This window comes from Taeniopygia guttata, chromosome 8 (genome assembly GCF_048771995.1).
Source record: "Taeniopygia guttata chromosome 8, bTaeGut7.mat, whole genome shotgun sequence".
NCBI classification, from domain to species: Eukaryota; Metazoa; Chordata; class Aves; order Passeriformes; family Estrildidae; genus Taeniopygia; species Taeniopygia guttata.
Window position 1 is genome coordinate 1,988,596 of NC_133033.1, and position 22,699 is coordinate 2,011,294.

Genomic DNA, 22,699 nt, shown 5'->3' on the forward strand with positions numbered 1-22,699 from the left:
AAGATATTGCACATTAATGCCTGTAAATCTGATTATTCCAAGGCTCTTACTGTTCCCATTCAACCAAACAAGCTCATCCAAACTGGGATAAAGTATTTGTGCTTCTTTCCCAGGAAAGTTTCCAAGGTAGTAAAAAAAGCCTGTGAATTATTGAAGAATTTAGTGTCCCCTGTTACTCCTAGAGCCTTTTGTTTAAGGAAAAGCCAGGAGCCCACGTGCTGCCCCAAAACTTGTGTAAGGAGCACCACGCCCAACCTCCAGCAGTGCTGGGGACAAAGAGAAGCAGCATAAGGGACAAGGGGTGCTGAGGGCTGGGGTTTATTGGCTATCCTTAGCAGCAAAACAGTGTTCTTAAATACAGGGATAAAATCAACATTCCTCTTTTAGTGACAATTTGCCAGGGGAAGGGGCTGGGCTGCCCCAGTGCTCACTGCAGCCCAGGGTGGCTCTATGTGATGACGGTGGGCCCCGAGCGGCCGGTCCTTTCGTGGAGCTGGGAAAGTTTCAGTGCAATGGAAATGAGAGGTGCCAGCATCACCTGCAGGGAGGAAAGAGAGGGCTCAGAACTGCAGAGCTGCACATGCAGCCTTCCCACACCGCATCCCTCGGCATCCAGGTCAGGCTGGGACACCCAAAGCTCAGCTCTCCTGACCAAAGGCTGACTGGGGCTCACAACCTGAGCTCTGGGACCAGGGACAGGGATGCAGTGCTCAGAGAAAATCCCAAGCTCCAGTGGTGCTGCTGCCACTCTCCCTCTGCTGTATCCCAAATTCCACGTCAGCACAGGACAAGTAAATCCTCAATTCCCCTCCACCCCCAGAATGGGGGATTTTCAGTCTTTTTGTTAATTATGGCAGAGTAAGTTAGGCACAAAGAGCCCACAGAGTGTTTGCTGGGGAATACAGAATCAGAGACTATCCTGAGTTGGAAGGATCCCCAAGGATCATTCAGTCCAACTGCTGGCCCTGCACAGACACCCCAACAATCCCACCCTGTCCCTGGGAGTGTTGTCCAAACATCCCTGGAGCTCTGGCAGCCTTGGGGCTGTGCCCATTCCCTGGGGAGCCTCTTCAGTGTCCAACCATATTCTGAGTGAAAAACCCTTTCCTGATATCCAGGCTAAACCTGAATACAAGAGGAGGATTGTTCTCCTCCAGTGCCTACAAGAGCTCAGCAGCATTTGTAAATGATGTTGCAAAACACTTTCTGAACTCGGTACAAAACAGGGCAGTCTCACTTCAGGTACACCTGCATCCTGTGATCCACTGATTTTTTTTAAAGCAGGCACAGGGATTACACAGACAGGAAAACTGTGCTGTGGCAGAGGCAGCCGTGGAGGGATTCCCACAATACTTACTCCACACTGAGCTTTTTTAAATAATCCCATTTATACTGGCATGAAAGATACAAACCTCTGGCACATCCACACAGCTCCAAGCAAAACAGAACACTGGCAGCCAGCAGTGGCAGGAGTGAGGTGCAGCACCCACCTGTGGGTCTTGGTTGATCTTCTGAGCATCCTTCTCGTAGCTGTCGATGTAGAGGCGCACGGTGGCCCCGGCGCTGCCGGTGCCGCTCAGCCGGAAGATGATGCGGGAGCCGTCGGAGAAGATGAGCCGCAAGCCCTGGGAGGGAGGGAGGGAAACTCTCAGCTCTGGGCTCCTGGCTAGCCAAGGGCTTTTCCATGATCCCCATGGTGCCTCAGGTTTGGCTTTTGTCTTTTTCAGATTCTGTGCTGCTTTAGTGTGAAATTCTGAGATTGATATTAGGGGATGGTGAGCTCCCTTCACAGAGCAGGGAGACAAAACAATTCCTGCTCCAGCTGGGCACCAAGGACAAATGATCCAAATCTCAGCCCCAAGAGCATAAACAGCAAAATCAAGAGAAAAAAACAAGCATGGGACGTCATGGGCTAAAGCTGGAATTGGACAATGAACTCCAAGATGCAAATGGAGCAAAACTGATCAAAGTGAGAGACTTTGTGACTAGTCATCCATTTTGTGACCATTTTGGTTCATCTTGGGTGGAGCCCTGGCTGGGCTCGTGTGCTGCCCAAGGTGGATCCATGGAGGAAATCCTTTTAATAAATCCCTACTTTATTCTTTAACTCTGTCTAGTCTCTGTTTTAGGTCAGCCTTCACAAGCATCACCCAGCATGGCTGTGCCTGACCTGCACCCTCCCTCCTCTTCAGGGAGCCACAGAAGGCTCCTGTATTCCCCTCTCCCCACTCCCAGAGGGATTAATGCCCATCCTAACCCACACTGCAGAGCCTGAAACAAGAGCCAGGGAGCGCCTGCCAGACACAGCATTCCCAACCCACTGCTCTAGATGGAAACAGGACATGGAGAAAACAGTCCCAGCTCAGCCCAGGCCAGGCTGTGCCCACCTGGTTCCTGGAGACGCTGCCATCCACGGGGTCGTTGTACTCGAAGTTGTCGGCTTTCTCCACTGTGTAGACTTTGTCCCCACTCGACAGCTGCTTCCCCACGAAGGAGCGGTCGAACATCACCGTCTCCAAATCCTTCATCATTTTGTTGGCAGCGTCTGCATCCACCTCCTCGTAGTCGTACCTGCAGCCAGCAGCACACACAGGGGTTAGGGAGGGAGGATGCAATGAGCTGTGATGGTTTGGGATGCTCTTCTCAAGCTCTGTGGGCGTTCTCTGCTCCCATCCTGGAGGGCAGGACAGGCAGAAAAGGCACATCAAAGCACCAGAACACATTGCCCAGAGAAGCTGTCCCCAGATCTCTGGAAGTATCCAAGACCAGGTTGGACTGGGCTTGGAGCAGCCTGGGACAGTGGGAGGTGTCCCTGGCCATGGCAGGGGGTGGCACTGGATGGGCTTTAAGGTCCCTCCCAACCCAACCCAATCCAGTATGGGATTCTATGGAAAGAGGGGAGGATCCATGTGCAGCACTACATCACATCCACACAAATCCTTGGGATACTGCACAGCACATCACAGGCATTTGGTGCCAGGAGATGAAAGCACAAAGTGCTGTCTCACACCAACTATCACAGGCCGAGGGCCAGGGCCAAGATCCAACTGATGCCAAGAATTTCCTGCAGTTGTGCCCACACCACCCCACCAGCTCCCTCGTGGTTACTGTGAACACCCTCAGTGCATCCCCCCAGCAAACTGCAGCTGTAACTGCAGCAGGAAAACGTCCAGTGCCAGCTTTGATGTCCCTGCCTGGGTAGGAGAGGCAGCAGAGAGCGGCTGGAGCCCACTCCAGGATCCCAGGCTCCGCATTCCCGCTGCCAGCAGGATTTGTGCCACTCTGTTTGCCGCCTGACCCGCCTACCCCTGCACTCAGCCTGCTCTGCACACACACCTCGAGTGCTAAAATGCTGCCTTTTCATCCTAGACTTTGGCATTTTTCCTCAGGTTTCCATGCCTCAGATGTGTGCTGGCTTTTTGGTGAGTTGTGGGGGGGAAAGAAAGAAAAGAAACAAAGGAAGGGCAAGTTCTTTCACTTGGCAACTTGAGATGGAATTTTCACATAGATCTTCCAACCTAAAAGATTTCTGCCTAATGCTTTCACAGTGTTCCCACCTCTGCTTGTGTGCAGGCTGGTTCTCATTCCTTCCCTTGCCATCTTCCGTGTCTACTGCAGCTTAAATTTGAATATTTGGGGACTGGACAGGAACTCAGCCAGGTAAACAACAGCAATAGGGCTGGGCATCCATTCCGTGAGATGCTGCTGTCACTGAAGATATCACAAATTAACTTGTGATGTGGGGCCTCAAGAATATTGATCCCATGGCAAAATATACTCTTGAAGAAAAAAAAAATCTCAATTAAAAGAAAAAAAAGGTGCTTTGCACCTATAAAATATCCAGACTTTGGTACCAGATTTACATCTGGAGTAACAACCCAAAGCTGGACACCATGAAGGGTTATGGTGAATCACATTTCATGGCACCCAGGAATGCTGCCAAGTGTTTGGGGAGTGGAATGACACAGGAACAACCTGATGGTGACACAGCAGTGCCATCAGGGCTCTGCTCTGCTGCAGGACAGAGAATGGGAGGTGTCAGGGGCACTTTCCCCACCTGGTGAAGAAGTTCCTGCCATACTTCTGCCAGTGGTCCTTCATGATGTCCTCCACGCTCTGCTTGCGGGCGGCCAGGATGGAGAGCCAGGCCAGCACTGCCCACAGCCCATCCTTCTCTCGGATGTGGTCGGAGCCTGTGGGGAGCCACAGCACAGACACAATTCCCACTCCTCACACCACAGTCCCCACCTCATCTCCTCTCCCCCCTCCCCCTGCACAGCTCACAAATGGGAGGCATTTCCAGAGCTCCATCCCTGCTGTGTCATTAAAATGGGTCAGGATCTCACCTGCTCCAGCTCCGGCCCAAATAAAACACTCAGCAGCTTTTAAAACACCCACACTCATTGTTCACACACCCTCAGCTCTGTTCCCAAGGAAGTAATGGGGACTGCACAGTGAAAAAGGCATCAAATAAAAAACAAAAGGCAAATGCAAAGGAGCAGCTTGAGAAGGAGAGCATCAACAAGGAGAACATCAAATCCTCAGCAGCTGTTGTGTCCTGTCTGCCAAGGAGCACCCTGGGATCATCTCCTGGCCCAGCACCAAGGGGATCATCAGCCCTCCTGAGGAACCAAACCCCAACAACCCCAAAATCACCCCAGAACAGGGAGAGGAGCAGCAGGGCAGGGAGCACCAGCCATGGGGCTGGCAGCAGCAGGGCAAGGAGAGGCTCCATGCACCTGCAGAGACCAGGAGAGCCTCCAGCCTGCTCTCACTGGGGGCTGGCAAAGTCCCTCTCTTGGCTAAAGGAGGATTCACAGAATCCCAGAATGGGTCAGGTTGGAAGGGACCACAGTGGGTCCAGCCTCCCTGCTCAAGCAGGGCCATCCCTGAGCTCAGGATTACATCCAGATTTCTGATGTCTCCAGCAAGAGAGAATCCACACCTCTCTGGGCAATCTGTCCCAACAGTAAGGAAGTTCTTCCTTGTGTTCAGGTGGAATTTCCTGGGCCTCAGTTTGTGCCCATTGCCTCCTGTTGTGATTCCCCTAAAGCTGGCACTGCAAGGAGAACAGGAAGCAGCCAGAGCCAGCCCAGCCTTGCCCTGGAAGCACGTGGGATCACACAGCACTGATCCCTTGGGAAACCTGAGAGGGGCTGGACCTTACAGAGCCCCCAAATTAAATGGGATCAGATGGCCCAGAGCACACCCAGCCCACACTCGGTTGCCTCTGGCCTGCTGGTTCCACCCTCTGCCCCACAGCTGCAAAGTTTTCTCCTTCCCACTCTGGAAAACCTCCAAACAGGTATTAAAGAAATGCCAGGAGCACTCCAGAGCTGCCATGCCACCCTCTGAAGGAGTGCCAGAGTGGGAATCCTCTGGGAAAGGGCTGGGGCAGGGCAGGGGTTACATGGTGCTTTGCACAAATCCCAATGTTGTGGATGTGGCCATAATTTATCCCCACGGTCCCTCAGGGTGGAGAGAGCTGGGCAGAGGTGATGGAGAGGAATGCTAAATAAACACCAGTCCCATGTGATGTATCAACTTATTGCTGGCATAAAATACCCAAGGAAGCAAGCAGGAATTCTGTCATGTCGCATTACTCTAATTGCTGCTGCACTCCAGTCCCACTGCCTCACAGTTTGTTTCAATTTTTACTGGGTCTTTTGGCTGCTCCTTCACCTCTCTCCCTTTCAACACTCCCATTCTGTCCAGCTCCAAACAGCTCCTCATTAACTTCCTATCAGCCAACCCTCCTCACCCCTTTTCATTCCTTTTTCCTTCCTGAGTGCATTTGCCACATGGACAAACCCCTTTGCATTTTAGGGGAGTCCAACTCTCCTGGGCCCTTTCCCAATCTGTTCCCCCAAACTGCTTCAGCTCCCACCACTTGGATGTGCTGCTGCCTGGCCAAAATCCCAAACCTCTCTCAGACTGGAATCACTTTGATTTTTGGGAGGCAGTCCCTTAGGGATGGAGAGAAACTGAGCTTGTTGCTCATACAAAGGTGGAAACAGTTTTGGGGAGCTGCTCATTTGAGATCATCTCCCATCAGCAGCTCCAGGAATTTGGTTTTATTTATCTCCTGAGGCACCACTACCCTCTCATTAGCCAAGGTCCAGGATATAAACTCAGCAGATGCTGAAATCACTCAGGGCAAAACTCCAGAATCTTTCCTCACTCATTATTTACTTCAAGATTTCCTTACAGAGATACCAAGTTCTCTGAAATTCACCTTTTCTTCCAACCCACAGCCAAATCCCCGTCAGATATCAGAGTAATATCTGACTGCAAAAAATTGCCCCTGGAGGCTGCTCAGTCCCACAGCAGCCTGCTGTCCCCCAGAGCTGTGATCCCATTTCCTCAGCCCCAGGAAAGCTGGGGTAATCCTTTCCTGTCAAGCTGTGCACCCCAGCTCCACAAAGCACTTCAATCCAGGTATTTGGGGGTTTAAGGCACCCCCACACAAGTGAAAAGGTTTTTCTGGGATGATGGTATGGAAACACACAAGGTTTGAGTGAGAAATTCCCTCAGGATCTTGTGCCTTGCATATCCCACCAGAAATCCTTAAAGAACAGGAAAAACAACATCTCAGGGAGAATTCAGACCAGATAAAACCCAGCCTTTGCACAGGAATCAGGTGCTGATTCAGAGCCCTGCCTGCAGGGAAGGTCCCATTTCCACAGGCAGGACACAAAACCACAGGGGAGATGCCAGGGAGAGCTCAGGGAATGCAGAGACCTCCTGGGAATCCTGACTGTCCTGAGCACCCTGCTCTGACCTGGAGCAAATCCTGCTCCCATCAACTTCCCTGCACACCCCCAGGAAATTCCTTGTGATGCTCACTTTGTTTCTCAGTAACTCAATAGCTCACTTAAACTGTTCAAAGGCAAGTGTTAATTTAAACTTTATAAATCATACCTTGTTTTCAGAACAGGAAAATGAGGGCCCTATTAAGCTCAGAGATTTAATAGTGACCTGAAACCTTCCCTAATAAAACTCCGTGCTCCAAACTGTATTTCTTTCCAGAAATGAAAACATTGAGAAGGTTTTCCTGGCCACCAAGAGTTGAAAAATACATTTAGCATTGCATTTAATCCCCACAGACTCAGTGACTGGGCTACTAAAGAGGCCCCCAAACTTCCATCTCCACATGCCTTCCTGGAGAGCTGGAGGAGAAGGAGCTCCTACCTCAGAAAACCTTTAGCATTGTGTTCATTTCCACACCAATTCCTCCAAGACTTTTTTATATTTTAGTATTTTATAAGTATTAACAACTGCAGATGAAAGATAAACCCCAAGCTCTAAGGAATAAACAACGAAGAGGAGGAACACCACCATCATGGGTGAAATTGGGAATGCTGACTTACCTGTCCCAAAACTTTCCTCTCCACACAGAGACAGCTTGTTTGCATCCATCAAGTTTCCAAAGAACTTCCAGCCTGTTGGAGTCTCATACAAAGCAATCTTTGTGGCCTGGGCCACCCTGCCAAGGTAAGAAGGCCAAGTCACATCCCTGGATTCTTGGTGCTCTCTGGGGAAATGAGATCAGCAGCCCTCCTGGGGTGCCACTGAAGGCAAGGAATGCCACTGCTTTAGAAAAATCCCTCTATTTCATGTGATATCTGGGAGATAGCACATTTTTTAATTATTTGTGTGATATCTGGGAGAGGGGTGGGACGTGCATTTACAGAACAGATACAAACACACAGCTCTTCAAAGTGATTTTAGGCTGCAAATCTCAAAGCATTTCACCAAGAAAGCGTCACTATCAAATTTAAGGGAAAGAAAGGTTAGCAGAGTAATTTGTTTGGGTTTATCTATAGGGAAGAGAACGAGCCAAGAGCTCAGCCCAGCTCTGCCACATCCCTAGGCAGGGTTTAACCCATCAAACCTCCCAGGCAGGGTTTAACCCATCAAACCTTGCTGCTGCCCTGGCACTGCCACGCTCCTCACTGGAGCAAACGCATGGGATGGGTCAGGGTGAAACCCCAGGAAAGGGGCACACCGTGCCCTGGCAGGGCTCCCTGCCCTGTGCCTGCCCACAGGGAGGTTGTTACCTGTCCTGGGGGGGTTGTTACCTGCCCAGGGGGGGTTGGTTACCTGCCCAGGGGGGGTTGTTACCTGCCCAGGGGGGTTGTTACCTGCCCAGGGGGGTGGTTACCTGTCCAGGGGGATTGTTACATGCCCAGGGGGGGTTGTTACCTGTCCTGGGGGGTTGGTTACCTGCCCAGGGGTTGTTGTTACCTGCCCAGGGGGGGTTGGTTACCTCCCCAGGGGGGTTGGTTACCTGTCCAGGGCCCCACTGGTGGGCATGCTGCGGGCCAGGCCGCGCACCCCAGTCTGCTGGAAGTAGGGGATGCTGAAGATGTTGGCAGCAATGACAGCCACCGAGTCAGAGGGGTTGACAAAGAAGCCGTGCTTGCCCAAAATCATGTTCCGGTCCTGGGGGAGACAGCACAGGCACAGCTCAGCTCCCTAAAACCCAACAGTTCCCAGAGGTTTTCTGAAACAAACACAGAGCTTTGAAAATTACATAGTAGCGTCTCCATAGTGTTTCGCCTTCCTGCTGATTTTTCACAGCTTTGAAGTTATTTAAATACAGTTTGGGATTATTGACAAGAGCATCCAACTATTTCTGTGTGGCAAGCTGCAGTGAGTGGTTCACTTCACTCGTGATTACAGAGGAGAGAGGAGAGAAAAGGTGCACCTCAGTCTCCAGAGCTGGTCAGAGGGGAAGAAGGGGAATTCTGAACAGATCCTTTACCCCATCTCCATCAAAGGCAGCTCCAAAGTCGTACTCTCCTGTCTTCATGGTCTGCACCAGGTCAGCAGCGTAGGTCAGGTTGGGGTCAGGGTGGTGTCCCCCAAAGTCCTCCAGGGGGGTGCAGTTCACAGCTGAATTGGCTGGGGCTCCCAGCTCCTCACACAGGATCTTCTTCACATAAGGGCCCACAACTGTGTCAGCAAAACAGAGAGGAAAGGGTTGGCTCAGCCTCCAGGCAGCTCTGCACCAGCCACAGTGCCACCCACCTCAGGCTGCTCAGTTTGGGTCACTTTGGGTGGTTTTTGGTTTAGGAGCTCATATCAAAATCCACCCCATCTCTGCAGGTGTCCCAGGCCAGGTTGGACAGGGTTTGGGGCAACCTGGGCTAGTGGGAGGTGTCCCTGCCCATGGCAGGGGTGAAACTGGATGAGCTTTAAGGTCTCTCCCAGCCCAAACCATTTCAGGGTTGCATGAAACATTTCACAGAATCCTAAAATGGTTTGGGTTGGAAGGGACCTTAAAGATCAGCTCATTCCAACCCCCGAAACACAGCACTTGACAGAAGAAAATAACACAAGACATAAAAAGTTTGCTCCCGAAAATAAAAATCCAGTGTGCTACAAACCAAACCCCACAGTTGCAATATAAATTCCTGTCTGAAGCAGGTGACAAATCCCCAAGGACCCCTGACCCCACAGTGCCCCAAGCCCTGCCCTTTTTACCCCCGTGCATGGCATCGATGCGAATCTTGAGCTGGTTCTTCCCTGAGAGCAGCTCCTTCAAGGCACTGAAGTCAAAGATACTCCTCAGCATGCCGGCATAGGCTTCCACAGAATCCACAATTTCCACTGGAAAAGAGCAGGAGCCAGGGATCAACCCTCACAGCCTGGGACTGTGATAACCAAGCCCTGCTGCTGGGCTGAGGGTCCTCAGAGTGAAGGGCCAAGGCTCAGCACAAAGGCCTTGGACATCCCAGAGAATCAGAATAGGGACAGGAATAATGGGGCTAGATTAGGGATTTAATTACAGGCTCTCCCTGCTAATCAGATCACAAATGGACCAAAAAAATCAAACTCTGCTCCCAGTTAAGGCTCCCTGGACTTCCTTCCAGAGGGCTCAATCCCACTTCACTTAAATTTAAAAATTTGTATATAAATCAGATCTTTAATTTCCACTAAAGTCAATGGGAAGTGTGAACTTAATAGTTCAAAAAGCTGCACCTTTGCAGTCAACATAAAAACAAAATACAGCATAAAAATCCCTCTACAAAGAAATAGAGACTGAGAGAAATACCAACTTTTATCACCTTTTAACTTATTTCTTTGTTAATTACAAGCACCAGGAGATGATAAAAAATACTTGCAGTATTTTTAAAAAGTCTTTTTCTGATTTATTTTCATATTTCATTGCTGACTGACAAAAGTCACATGTAAAATGTAACAGCTTTCCCACTCACAGCAACAACTTTTATATGTGAAACAATGGAAAAAAGTCAGTTGAAAGATTAAACTCAGCAATTTTTAATTAGGAAAATGCACTGTAACTGCATTTTTCTGTTTTCAAGTACATGTTTGGCTCACAGAAAAAGCATCCTTTGATTTTAGGGAAGTTTGATGGATCAAGGTTTTGCTACTGAAGTAGAAACTTCTGTAGGACAGAAAATGGTATCAATCAAAATCAACAAATAAATAAATGCCAGGAGCAATGTCCTCACCGGGATTATGCAACAGATGAGGAGAGGTCAGAACGGTCACAGAAACACCACAATTCCTCAGCCTTGCCAAGAGGAGGAACATTTGTTTACCTGTAAATGGCTTAAATTTGTTCTCCAAGTCAAACTGCTGCTTTCCAATGGTGCCCAAGTCCACCTGGAGATCTGGGCAAATTGCATATTCCTCAATTTTCTTGCTGATTTGGAAAATTTTATCTGTGATGGCTTCAGGAGCAGGACCTGCAAAATGAAATGGGCAAGTGGAAGATGTTAAAGAGTCCAGCTGCAAGAGGAGTGAACTTCAGGAATACAGCAAAGACCTGGGCTGGGAATGGAACAGGAACCTCAGGGAATGAGGGGACCCGAGCATCACATTCTCCACTAGGGAAATCAATGCTCAGGGATCTGATTCCTGGGATATGAACAGAAAATTGGATTATCAAGTGGAGTGGGAAATTAATTGTAGGGAAATGAATTGTAGGGAATTCTCAAAGCCTGACAGAAGGCTCACACAGTGTGCATCTGTATGCAAACCTTGAGATGAGAAATGCTGATTTAGTAATAGGACAAACATTGCTGAGAGAAATGGAACTAGAAAAAAATTTCAATGTGTGGCCTTGCAAATAAGACCAGATACTTTAGAGAAATAGAGCAGTGAAAGATGCATTGTAGTAAGACCCACAAGGGGTAATTTTAGAGGATTGGCTTTAAGGGATTTACAGTATGGTGTGACTAAAGCTGATAGGCCAAGAAACACTTACAGTGTACTGTAATTAGGAAATAGTTGGCTTCTGATTGTAATAGAGTGAATATAACATCTGTATTGTCTCACCCTTCCCATGAAACTGAAAATGGTTTGGGTTGGAAGGGAACCAAACGGTTGGGTTGAAAATGGAACAAAAGTTTTTAAAATGCCTCAGTTACCCCATCTCTGGGTGAGAAAAGGGCTTAATCCCACAGGGTGGACGCAAGAAATAAACAGCAATAACAAGAGTGAGAAGGAGGCAGCAGGAAGGGGCCTGACCTCCGTTGGCAATGTTGAATTTGATGCCGAAGTCGCCGCTGGGCCCGCCGGGGTTGTGGCTGGCCGTGAGGATGATGCCCCCGATGGCTTTGATCTTGCGGATGATGCAGGACACGGCCGGCGTGGACAGGATCCCGTTCTGCCCGATCACCAGGCGCCCGATCTGGGAGGGGAGGAGCACAAAAACTCTCTGAGGGCAAAGCCCCAAGCCAGCCTGTGCTGGTGTGGCAGCCACACTGTCTGTTTCTGGCCACAGAGACGGACAGCTTTCCCAGGCATCCTTCTGGGAAAGGCTGTGAGAGGATCAGAGAAAAGAATGAGAAACAATTCTCATCTTAACTGCTACACCTGGTATTGTGAGCATGTGGAATGTGTTATGGAGATTTGTTTACCAAAGGGTGGTTCTTAATTAACCAGTGGTGATAGCGTTTTAATTAAAATTAAATTTAATTAAATTAATCAAGTCCACGTGTAGGGAACTAGGGTATAAAAAAGCAATGAGTTTCATAATAAAGAGAATGAATCAGCCTTCTGTAAATGCATGGAGTTCATGTAACTTGTTGCCCAGTCTTGGCCCATTGCACTGACAATATTGGAGGTTTGCACAAACGGGACAGGACTGCTGGGATATTCTCCTTGTGGCATCAGTCTCACGACATGGTTGAGACACTTGAAATATGGCAACAACTCATGTCCTGTCAGCAGCAGCCAAAGATTTGTTTGGTACAGAGCATTTTAAAAACTTTCTAGCCAATAGCATATTGCTAAAGCTTACAGATAATTGTTCTAGCCAATCACTAAAAGCACACCTACATCTGCTTCACACTATATTTGCTTGTATGCTTTCTATTAACAATACACAATACACAATTATTAAGTTTAAAACCTACTATCTTGCTAAGCATGTTTTTCTGCAGTCTTAAGGTTTATCTTGGCCTAGCCTAAAACTCAAACTATTGTTTCATGTCCTTGCTTGCTGTACTTTTATAACTTCTCTATTTTCAGCTAGCTCTGACTTCTCTGCTCTGTTTCTGAGGCTTGCTTTCACAGCTTTCTGAAAGTCTTCTTACCTTTACTTCTTACCTCTAGCCCAAGCCCCAAACTCTGCCAACAGGTGAAGCACAGCCCTGTTCCTGCCAAAGCTCCCCACAGCACATCCAGCCCCGCTCTGTTGGAGCATTTCCCTCCATGAATGCTGCACTTGGATGTATTGAAGGGCTGAGCTCTCCACAGGCATTAAACACCACAAAAACCAGCATTCCCTCTGGCTGTGGTATCAAAACTTGCCTTCAAAACACACAATGGGGCAGAGAGAAGCCAAAAGAGCACAAAACTTGAACATTCTGGGAGCAGCTGCAGGTTCTTCCTTGCAGTGGGCAGCACACCTCCTTCCTATAAATCCAGGGATATCTCTGAGATTGGATCCAGAACAATGTGCTGAGCAATACACCAGCTTCAGAACCCAGGCAATAAACCAGGAGGTGGAGAATTCCCTGGAAGAACACACTCCTTCCCACAGCCCCAGATGAGGTGACAGGATTTAAAACCACACCAGACTCCTCTGCACTAACCAAGGGGGCCAGACCCAGAACAGACTGGGAAAAGAGGGATTTTATTCCATCACAAGCTGGAGCAGGAATCAAGAGGAGCATTCCCAAGCTGTGGTGGGTGCTGAGCCAAGGGCATGGATGGCTGTGATTCCTGTCCCCTGGCACTGCCAGGTGCTAAGCCCCAACCTCGCTGCCCATCCCAGCCCAGCTGTCACAGCCCAGCTGCTGGCAGAGCTGCACTTCTAGCAAATAACAGCAGAAATGTGAAAAAGCACTTTACAAACCCAAAGTGAGGGCTCTGCCTCCAGCTGCCCACAGCAGCTCATACTGGAGCCCTGACTGTGCCCACACACTGATCACTCATTTATTGCACCTCACGTTTCATCTGATGCAGGGTTTGCTTTTCCCTCATTCTCAGACACCCTTGTCCTGTGCTTTATTCCAGCCTCCAAACCTTGCTCCTTCAGCTTCCCTGAGAATTCATGGGACCTCACGCAAGTTCCTCTCCAAAACTCTCCCTCCTGCTCCCCAGTTTCCTTCTGAGGGTCACATTCTGCAGCACCCCTGGGCATCAGTGCCCCAGGAATGCTGCAGAAGAAGGGGAAAATAAGGAAAGGAAGAAACACTGGTTTCCATGTGAGCTGCTCTGTGATTTGGGTCTTCCTTGGCTTCCAAAGGTTTTCAGCTGCCATTCCCCACCCCATCCAATTCTGAATTCTTTGTGGTAACCACTGGGGAAGGTTAACAGTGTAACAATGTGCTGAATGATTTACACATGATCCTTTTTGAGTCTGTGGAATTTCTTATGAGGAAAACCTCAGCCTGCAAGGATGGACAAACACCTTTCATGGATTTCTCAAAACAGACCCACTTCGTGCAGCAAGTTTGGGTTACAGCACTTCAAAACCATCCAGGCAATAATTCCACCTTGGTTTTACTGAAAGCCCAATGAGGATGGACACAGGGACCTCCTGCAGCCCCTCCTCCCCCCAGGAACACTGGGAACACTTTTCCAGCCCGTGGAAGTTGGTGAGTGCAGCTCCATGGTGTCCCCAGCCCACCCCTGCAGCCTTTTCTGTGCAGGAAGTGCAGCCCAAGCCACCAATTCCACACCCTGAGCACAACACTGACAGGCACCAGCCAGACTGAGAAAAATCCATAGAAAATAGCCAAACCACCCTCAGAATCCCATTTAGGCAGACCTGGGCCCAGGAAAATCTCTCTTTGCTGCAGAGCAAAGTCTGAGCTGGTGAAGATGAGCCTGATCTCCCCTCACCAGCAGAACTGTCCTGGTGTCAGGCACTCCAAGCCTGGCTCTGTGCACATTTTCCAGCTCTTCTGCTCTGCCTATACACTGATTTCAAAGGAAGACATTAATCTGCAATACCTGAAGATTTTTCCCCCCACAAGATGGAAAATAGATTGAAAAATCTCTCATCCTATTTTCCCGTTCACTATTGATTACACTGTCCTAGTCATGTTTTTTGTCAAATTCCTAAAATCCAGGTTCCTTTGCACAAAGTTTGTTCTGCACTGAGAGATCCAGGGTAGACAGCAGAGCCTTTTCTTTTTAAAAAGCAGAAAGAAACAAAGACAAAGCCTATTGCATGAATCAGGATCTACCACAAACACACAAGCCTCTTGCTCCGCTTCCAAAACACAGAATTCCAGCACAACTGAGCTCCCTATAAAGGCTGTCACTCACTTGCTAACTCTCATATCAATTTTCAAAGGCTCCTTAAGCATTTATCCCACTGCCACAACTTACACCTGGTGAGAAAAGCAAAACATGGTTGTTTCTTCTCCTTTGCCACGCTGGTGGCTCTCCCTGGTAGTTCATTTCTGAACAGTATCAGGGGTTTATATTCTCATGGAAAGACTGAAAAATCCACAGGTGCCAACAGCTTGGGACATGTCAAAGCACAAAACAGGAACACACAAACCCCAGGCAGAATTTATTTTCCTTTCTCCACGTGCACTCTCTGCCCAACTGCAGCACTTAGAGTGAAAACCCAGTAATTTCTACACTCCCCAACTGATCTGCCATTAAAAACATCACTATTAACAGTTGAATAAAGCCTTTGGGGTAATTAAATCTCACAGTGCCTAATTTCTGATGGATTTCTGCATTGCTCAGCCACACCCCACAGGAATTCAGCCCCTTAACATTTACCAACCCCGTTGGCAGCAGCCATTTGGACAATCAGTTCCACTGCAGACTTATTGAGGTACCTCCCATCACCTCCAACCACCAGAGAGGCTCCTTGGCGATCCCTTAGGTCTATGGAAAAAAATATACTCTGGATAAAATTCTGCAAATAGTTCAGCTTGGATTCAAAGTAGAAGGTCTTCCTCCTCAAGCCGCTGGTTCCCGGTTTCTGGTCGCTGTAGGGAGCTGTTGGCACCGTCACCAGAGGCAGGGGAGCGTCTTCCATGTCCCTTTTTCACACAGATGCATTTAAAAAGTCAAATATGGCAAAATTAACCCCCAAAACCTTGACACAGCAATGGCCCACCTATGAGCCAGGAGTTCGGGGGAGCTGTTGAACACCCAAAAATAACTCCTTGCACCCTCTGTAACCAAAGCCGTGTCCTCACACTTGTGGCAGGGGATCAATGTCAGGGAGAACTCGCAATTCCACACCGCTGTCCCTCACTGGAAAGGATTCCTGTCTTCTCTGTCACCTCCTGGTTGCCACAGGCACTGCTCCCAGCCATCCCATGGAGCCCAGCAGTGTCAATCCCTGTGGATCTCCCTCAGGCAGGGAGGTAGGAGCAGCCCAGCCCTGCTGGGATGTGTTTTCCCAGATCCACAGGCCAGGGCTGGGGCACGCTGGGGCTCTGGAGGCAAACTTCCAGCAGGATCCTGCTGGAGCTATTTTGCAAAGTCTGGTGAGTTAAAGGTCACTCTTAAAATGGAAGGGAACAGATCTGTTACCTCCCGTTCGCTCATGCGACTCCTGCCCTGACAACCTGACTTCCCACAGCTCCCTGAACCACAGGGAGAATTTCCAGCATGAGCAGCTGGTCAGCCTTTGGTTGGAAAGCCTCATAAGCCTCAGCTGAACACCCCCAGCAAGTCTCATCCAGATTAAAACCACAAAAAAACATCAAATTCTTGGGAAAACTGCATCCCATAATGCTGTTCATTGTGGGGTAGCCTAAACACAAATAGAAGAAACTCAGATCCCAAGAAACTGCTGTGGAGCCTCATCATCCCAAGCATGGGGAAGGTAAATGTAGGAAGGGAAGATTGTGGACTCCCCATCCCTGGAAGTGTCCAAGGCCAGGCTGGATGGGGCTTGGAGCAACCTGGGATAGTGGAAGGTGTCCCTGCCCAGGGCAGGGGGAATAGGATGGGCTTTAGGGTCCCTTCCTACCCAAACCATTCCATGATTGTAAAATCAGCCTTTCCTCCAAGCCTCTTTAACAACACACAGAGTCCTCTGCAAACAATTTATAGATATTACTGGAGCAATTAAAGAACAGACACTTGGTAATGACTGTGTTTTTCCCACCCTTGAAGGCAGGGAAAAGGAGATGTGTACACACAGCTGGATTGTGACAGGTCTGAAGGTGCTCAGGGACTCTTCCCTGTGCTGCTGGTTCTGTCATTGCTCCAATAATTGACATCTTTTCTTCCAAAAAAGATCACAGAACCGTGAAGTTTGGAAAAGCCCTCTGAGATAATCCAGATAATCCTAACCTTGCCAAGGCCACCACTTGAACATGCCCTCAGGATCCTGATTTGTCCATCAGCATATTGAAATGGAGTTGGATAGTTTCTGTGACCCAACACACCTTTTACCCTAGCAGTGAGACTGCTTGGGATACACAGCAAAACTGGTTTGTGTTTCACCCACCCACACTATTCCAGCATCTTGCAGCTCTCTGTACTCCCATGCAAAAGCCCAGGCTTCCCTCTAGTGGCACAGAACCCAAAATCCAGCTCCCAAAATTACACCTGGCAGGAAAAGGCCTAAGCAAGCTCTTTCCCTGCTTGCTGCCCTGGGAAATGCCATGGCATTAAGTGACAGGAGGAGGGCACAGGACACCCAGCAGCTCCTGTGACTGCACACGGGATGTGCTTGGATTCACTGGCACAGAAAAGCCCGTGGAGGGTGGGGATTTGTGTGTAATTCAGTACATATGGAGTAGACAGAGGAATCAAACTAAGCAGGGGAGGAGGGTCATTCATGCAATGTTTATGTACATAAAGTGAAGCACATTCTATTAAATTAAATATTAAAATAATATTATGATAATAATAATTCTGCCAAGGATGACTCTGGTGCAGGCAGCCATTGCTGGGAGTGGCATTTGGTAATGCCAGGACAAATGGAGCCCAAGAAAAAGAAATAGATTGCAAGTGTGTTATTGGTCATACAAGGAGTGCTGCTCCCGCTGTAAAACACATTGTTTCTATTAAGCATTAATTAAAAATCCTTGTTTGGAAGTTGCTGTAGAGATTCCAGAGGGCAAAAAAAGATATCTGGCACCATCTCAACAGCACAAGTGCACTCACATTTGAATCACTCCAGAAGGAAGAGACAGTTCTGTTCCTACAACAGCTGAAAAGAAAAGTTGGGTGGCAGAGACAGGGACTGGCAGGGCTGGGAATGAGTCCCCATCTCCAGGTTTGTCCCACTTGCAGGGGTTGAGCCTTCCTTTCCAGGGAAGCACACACCAGCCACCAGGATTGTGAAACCTTCTGTTCGATGGGCAGCCCTTCAAAGCATGCCCAAATCTGCATTTTATCTCTGCTGTCCAGCCCCTGCAGCAGGGAAAAGGGGAGGGATTCCAGCAGAATTCCCTCAGTGCTCCAGGATTTCTGGCCCCAGCCTGGTGAGACAGAGCCCCTAGCCCTGGATGCTCTTGGAAATCTGCACCTGAACCCAAAAAACACCTTCCACTACCCCAGGTGGCTCCAAGCTCTGTGCAACCTGGCCTTGGACACTTTCAGTGATCCAGGGGCAGCCACAGCTTCCATGGAAAACCTGTGCCAGGGCCTCAGCACCCTCACAGGGAGGAATTTCTCCCCTACAGAATGCCCTCAGCCAGTCCTGCTGGAATCTCCCACACCCAGACCAGATCCTCTCTGAGGGCTGTTGCTCCAGCTCAGGACTTGTGCTCCTGGTGTGGCTTTATTTCCCAATTTTCACTTAAAACAAACTTATTTTAAAATGAAGAAGCGATGTTTTTCTGGATGACTGGGTGCTGCTGACAACTGTGTTTTTCCTCTACCCATCACACTTGCTGTTTATTTTGTTACTCTGCAACTTGTACTGCGAATATGTACTATAAGTGTAGATGTTATACTTTCATTACTTCAGAATTCTTCATTCTTACTGATATCTAAGCTATCTCTGTTTATTTTTAAAATACATTTCACCTCCTCATCTGAAGCATTGATCAATATTTTGGCCAGCTCAGGGTCATGACAGGATGCATTTCTCAATCCTGGTGAGCTCAGATTTGGAATAACACCTGGATAGCAGCTCTTCAGCCCAGCTCCCTGTCCCAAACTTTGCCCTGACAAGGGGAAGGCATTTCTGCCCAGCCAGCCCAGCCCCAGCTAAGGTGTCTGCCCATGCATTGTCCCAGGAGATTACAGCTAAATCCCTGGTAGGATGAATTTCAACTCTGCCTGCTGGATTTGCTGAGATTAACTGCAAAGCACCTTAGCTCTTGCTCTGAGCTGGAGTTTCATGAGTGCAGAGTTTAAAATTCCAAAGGGGCACTGAAACTGGACAACCTGACTACTTAATCACCTTCCACTGTAAACTGACATAAGCTAATTAACTTTACAGGCAAAAAGAGTCTAGGCTGGTGTAAAAAGAGGCTGTGAGAGTTGCTGCAGCTGCTGTCTTCTAAAATCCACATCATCTGCAGCCAGGAAATAGCTACAAGTGGTATTTATTTCCTCACTTTAGATATCACATCTCAATTTCCTCTTCTGCCTCTGAGAAAAACAGTAACATAAGAAAGTCAGAAATTGAGGTTTTTCCTTCTGGCCTGGAGGATCCAGCATCACCACATCTAATCCTGGTTGTTTTTTGGAAGAACTTTCTTTATAAGCACTTTATTTTGATTATTTGAATCCCAGGAGCTTTTACTCAAAGGGAAGATCTCAGTGGGAACTGGTCTGGGACCTGTGGCAGAACAGCACAAGAAAAAGGGAGCTACTAAAGGTAGCAGTGATAAATATAAATGCAACAGGTTTGAGCACTTGGTTTCTCTGGGTAACTGAGGGGAGAGAAAGCTTAAAGCAGCCAAGGCAGGAACCCAAACTTCCTGGGGGAGAGAGCAGCATTTCTAATAAAAGCCCTGTTTGTCCTGCAGCTATAAAACAAAAGCAGGCACTATTTAACATGCAAGGCACAGCCTGGCACTCCAAACACCTTCAGTTAGGAAGGAACCAAGGGCACAGTAAATTTGGGGAGCAGGAGGCAACAATGCCACTGCATCAGCCTGGTGCTGCTTCTATCATCACACCTGGATTTACAGTTTCTGTCCTTTTTGACCTAAAATTATTGCACAGCCACAATTCTGCTGATCAGTGATGCTCCAACAGGACCTGTGAAGATCTGATTTGTGGATTTAAAGAGTCAGACTCACCATGTGAGAATAATACCAAGGAAAGCTGGCACACACACCAAAACAAAGCTGGTAGGTTACACTGGATGTCAACTGGGAATGGCAAACAATTTCAGTTTACTTACAGAAATGTAAACTTTAAAATAAGATAAACACACCTTAATCTCAGAACTACAAACAGAGTAGTTGCTACTTAAAAATAAATACTTAGTTCTATATTAACCATTCCTGGTGGAGACAAAAGTCAGGCTAATTTTAGCATCCTTTCCTTTTGTGTTGTAAAACTAAAGATCATTGGTTGTGGTCCTCAGGTCTGTCCTGTGCCTGGAGAGCACCATTTGACCAGATCTTAACACCACATGATTTTAAAGCATTCATCAACCACCTCTTCATCCTCAGGACCAGAAATGCACTTTTCCAGCAGTTTTCTTAGAATTACTCAGCTTTTCTCAACATGAGGTTGCTGAGTTTTCCCCCCAGACCTGGCTGCTGGAATCAGGAGATGTTTGAGTCCCAGCACCTGGACAAACCCACAGTTGCAGGAACAAGTTCCCACGTGCTGGTCCCTGTTCTGCAGGGCACTTTCTTACCATGAATGAAGTTGTCCATCCTTCTCTTTGAAGGGCAGGGAACTTCCAGTCACTTCATATTTACTATGAAGAAAGAGGATTTTAAGAGACTTACTTAACTACACTGTGGTAACCACCAGGGAACTGATATTTGCAATTACAGAGAAACCCCACAAACCAAGCATCCCTTAAGCATTCCAAAACACATCAAAATTTATTTAAAACCAGTGCTTTGCATTTGCTAAAGAAACCCTCTGGTTTTAGTCATCTCATTTCTTGGGACCAGAGGGTTTTGATACTCTTGAGTTTGGCAGTTTCTGCACTGCCTTATTTAGGCCAGAGCCACTAAAATGTAGCAAATATCTGTAATCAAGTTTCCAGTGCCCTCTGTACCTCTGGTTACTTAGCCAGGCTTTACCTGCTGCTCATCTATCAACCCACATATTCTTCCACACATTTCCTTCCCCCACCTCTCATTTTTCCTGCCTTTCCAAAACATTTTCTGACTTTAGAGCAAATTCTGTCCCAGCACTTGGAATTCACATGGATAAAATGCTCCAAGGCAAATTCCTGCCGGCAAAGGCAGCCCTTGGGACCCGCTGCTGCAGCTCTGGCAGTGAGCTCAGCTCTGCTCCTACGTGAGTGACTGCACGGTCCAGGGGAAGATCCGAGACATTCCCGGCCCTCCACGCTTCCCAAAACACCTCATCAGCCCCCAGCAGGGCTCCAGCCCTGGCCTCTGCTTCTGACATGGAGCTGAAGTGTAAATGATGGAGAAGTCGGTGCCTGGAATGCTGCCACATCCCACCAGGCCCTGGCTGCACATCCAAAAAGCTGCACAAACTCACACTTCATCCCAGGGAACAAGTTCCCCACTCTGCTTATTCACAGTGATCCATCCACAGGGATCCTGTCTGTGTGTGCAGGAATGCTGCATGTTCCAGCTCCCACCCCCTCCCAGAACAAATAAATAAAGCAGTGCCTGCTGCTCTTCCATCAGGGAAGGCTGCTCCATCCATCACTTCCAGAGGTGCACACAGCACCCAGGGGTGCTGGGCTATGGAATCAGAGTTCAGCAGCTGTCACACATCACAAAAGACAAATTTCTACATGGCTTAAAATTAATCCAAACCAGTTATTTGCTTCTTTATGTCCTAAGAAGGTGGCAATCACAAATTACTGGTTTTTTTCCTAAGAAGTCAGTTATTTACAGGCATTGGGGCACCTGGGAATTTGAAATAGATACCTCTGAGATTCTACCCGAAGCACCAGCACCCTCAGCCCCTCTCTCCTTTGTGGTGCATGAGGAAGAATGTTTGCTGCTGGTGCAGGTGTCCCAGGAGAAGGGGATAATTTTCCTTTGGAAAAGGGTTAATGTAGGGGAAAGCCTCCCTTTGCAAACTTGACTTCAGTACATCTCTCACCACCAACATCACGTTCCCTGCTGGGATTCCCTTGGGCTGAACTAACCCACGAAGGAATCCCCCAGCATGGAGATGCATTCCAGTGCTGTGGAAGGGAACGCTGCCCCCTCCCAACACCTCTCCGCCCGCTGGTTTGTGTTTTAGCTAGAAAACACAACCACAGAAGAAGACGGAATTGGAGCAAAGTCATGTTTGCTTCCATACCTCCGCCCTGGCCAATGTCCAGTCGCTCCCGCAGGCAGGCAGAGGCTGCCGGGGGGGTTTTCCTGCCTGGACCGGGAGCTCATCTGTCACTCAGCGCGTTACTTCCACGCCGCGGACACGCCGAGTGCCAGCGATTTCCGCCGGCGGCGGGCGGGGAGCGCACCCCGGAGCCCCGGAGCGCACCCCGGAGCCCCGGAGCGCACCCCGCAGCCCCGGAGCGCTCGGTGCTTACCCCGTTGGCGGCGGCGATGCGGACGATGAGCTGGATGGCGTCTCTCATGTAGAAGCGGCCGTCGCCCCCCACCACGAGCGTGGCGTCCTGGCGCTCAGCGGGCGGCACGGTGGCCAGAATGCTCTGGATGAAGTTCTCGGTGTAGTTGGCATTGCTCTGGAACACCGTCACCCGCTTGCGCAGCCCGCTGGTGCCCGGCTTCTGGTCGCCGTAGGGCTTGGTCTGCACGGTGACGATCCGCACCATGGCCGGCGCCGGGAGAGTTCCGGGAGCCGGGGGGGGACCGCGGCCGCCCCGGCCCCGCCGCCGCCACCGCCCCGCGACCGCCCCTTAAAGGCACCGCCCGCGCTCCCCGCCCGGCAGCGGCCCCCGGGGACAGCATCCTGTCCTCCCCTGGCCTGCCACAGCCCCCAGCACCTCCGCGTCCCGGTGCTCTGCTCCATCCGAGCCAGTGTCACGCAATCATGGAATGGTTTAGGAAAGAGCTTTAAGATTTTCAAGTCCGGCCGTTCCCCAGCAGTGCCAAGGTCACCACTTAAGCCGTGTCCCCAAGTACCACATCCACATGGGTTTTAAATCCATGCAGGGATGGGGACTCCACCACTGCCCTGGGCAGTTGTG

At 49.1% G+C, this 22,699-nt stretch overlaps 1 protein-coding gene across 2 annotated transcripts; it reads right to left on the reverse strand.

Moving 5' to 3' along the window:
• Nucleotides 1-302: 302 nt before the first annotated feature.
• On the reverse strand, nt 303-22,389 carry PGM1 (phosphoglucomutase 1). 2 transcript variants are annotated; one of them, XM_002198821.7, is made up of 11 exons: nt 22,079-22,389; nt 11,503-11,665; nt 10,572-10,718; nt 9,490-9,615; nt 8,768-8,958; nt 8,291-8,445; nt 7,371-7,486; nt 4,058-4,193; nt 2,388-2,571; nt 1,491-1,625; nt 303-538 (listed from the first exon to the last, which is right to left on the reverse strand). In XM_002198821.7, the coding sequence occupies exons 1-11, from the start codon at nt 22,322-22,324 to the stop codon at nt 449-451; spliced, it is 1,689 nt and encodes a 562-aa protein (XP_002198857.1). In that variant the 5' UTR covers nt 22,325-22,389; the 3' UTR covers nt 303-448. The 2 variants fall into 2 exon arrangements, with proteins under 2 accessions (XP_002198857.1, XP_030135592.3); XM_030279732.4 differs by lacking the exon at nt 22,079-22,389 and adding an exon at nt 15,230-15,592.
• Nucleotides 22,390-22,699: the final 310 nt, after the last annotated feature.

What these genes read in the sequence shown, in the direction of transcription:
- PGM1 (XM_030279732.4), bottom strand. Translation starts at nt 15,487, where the DNA reads ATGGAAGACGCTCCCCTGCCTCTGGTGACGGTGCCAACAGCTCCCTAC. An exon ending in CATCGATGCCATGCACGGGG is followed by an intron (nt 8,959 to 9,489) that starts GTAAAAAGGGCA and finishes TTGCTGACACAG; the next exon opens with TTGTGGGCCCTTATGTGAAG. An exon ending in ACCAGTGGGGCCCTGGACAG is followed by an intron (nt 7,487 to 8,290) that starts GTAACCAACCCC and finishes TTACCTTGGCAG; the next exon opens with GGTGGCCCAGGCCACAAAGA.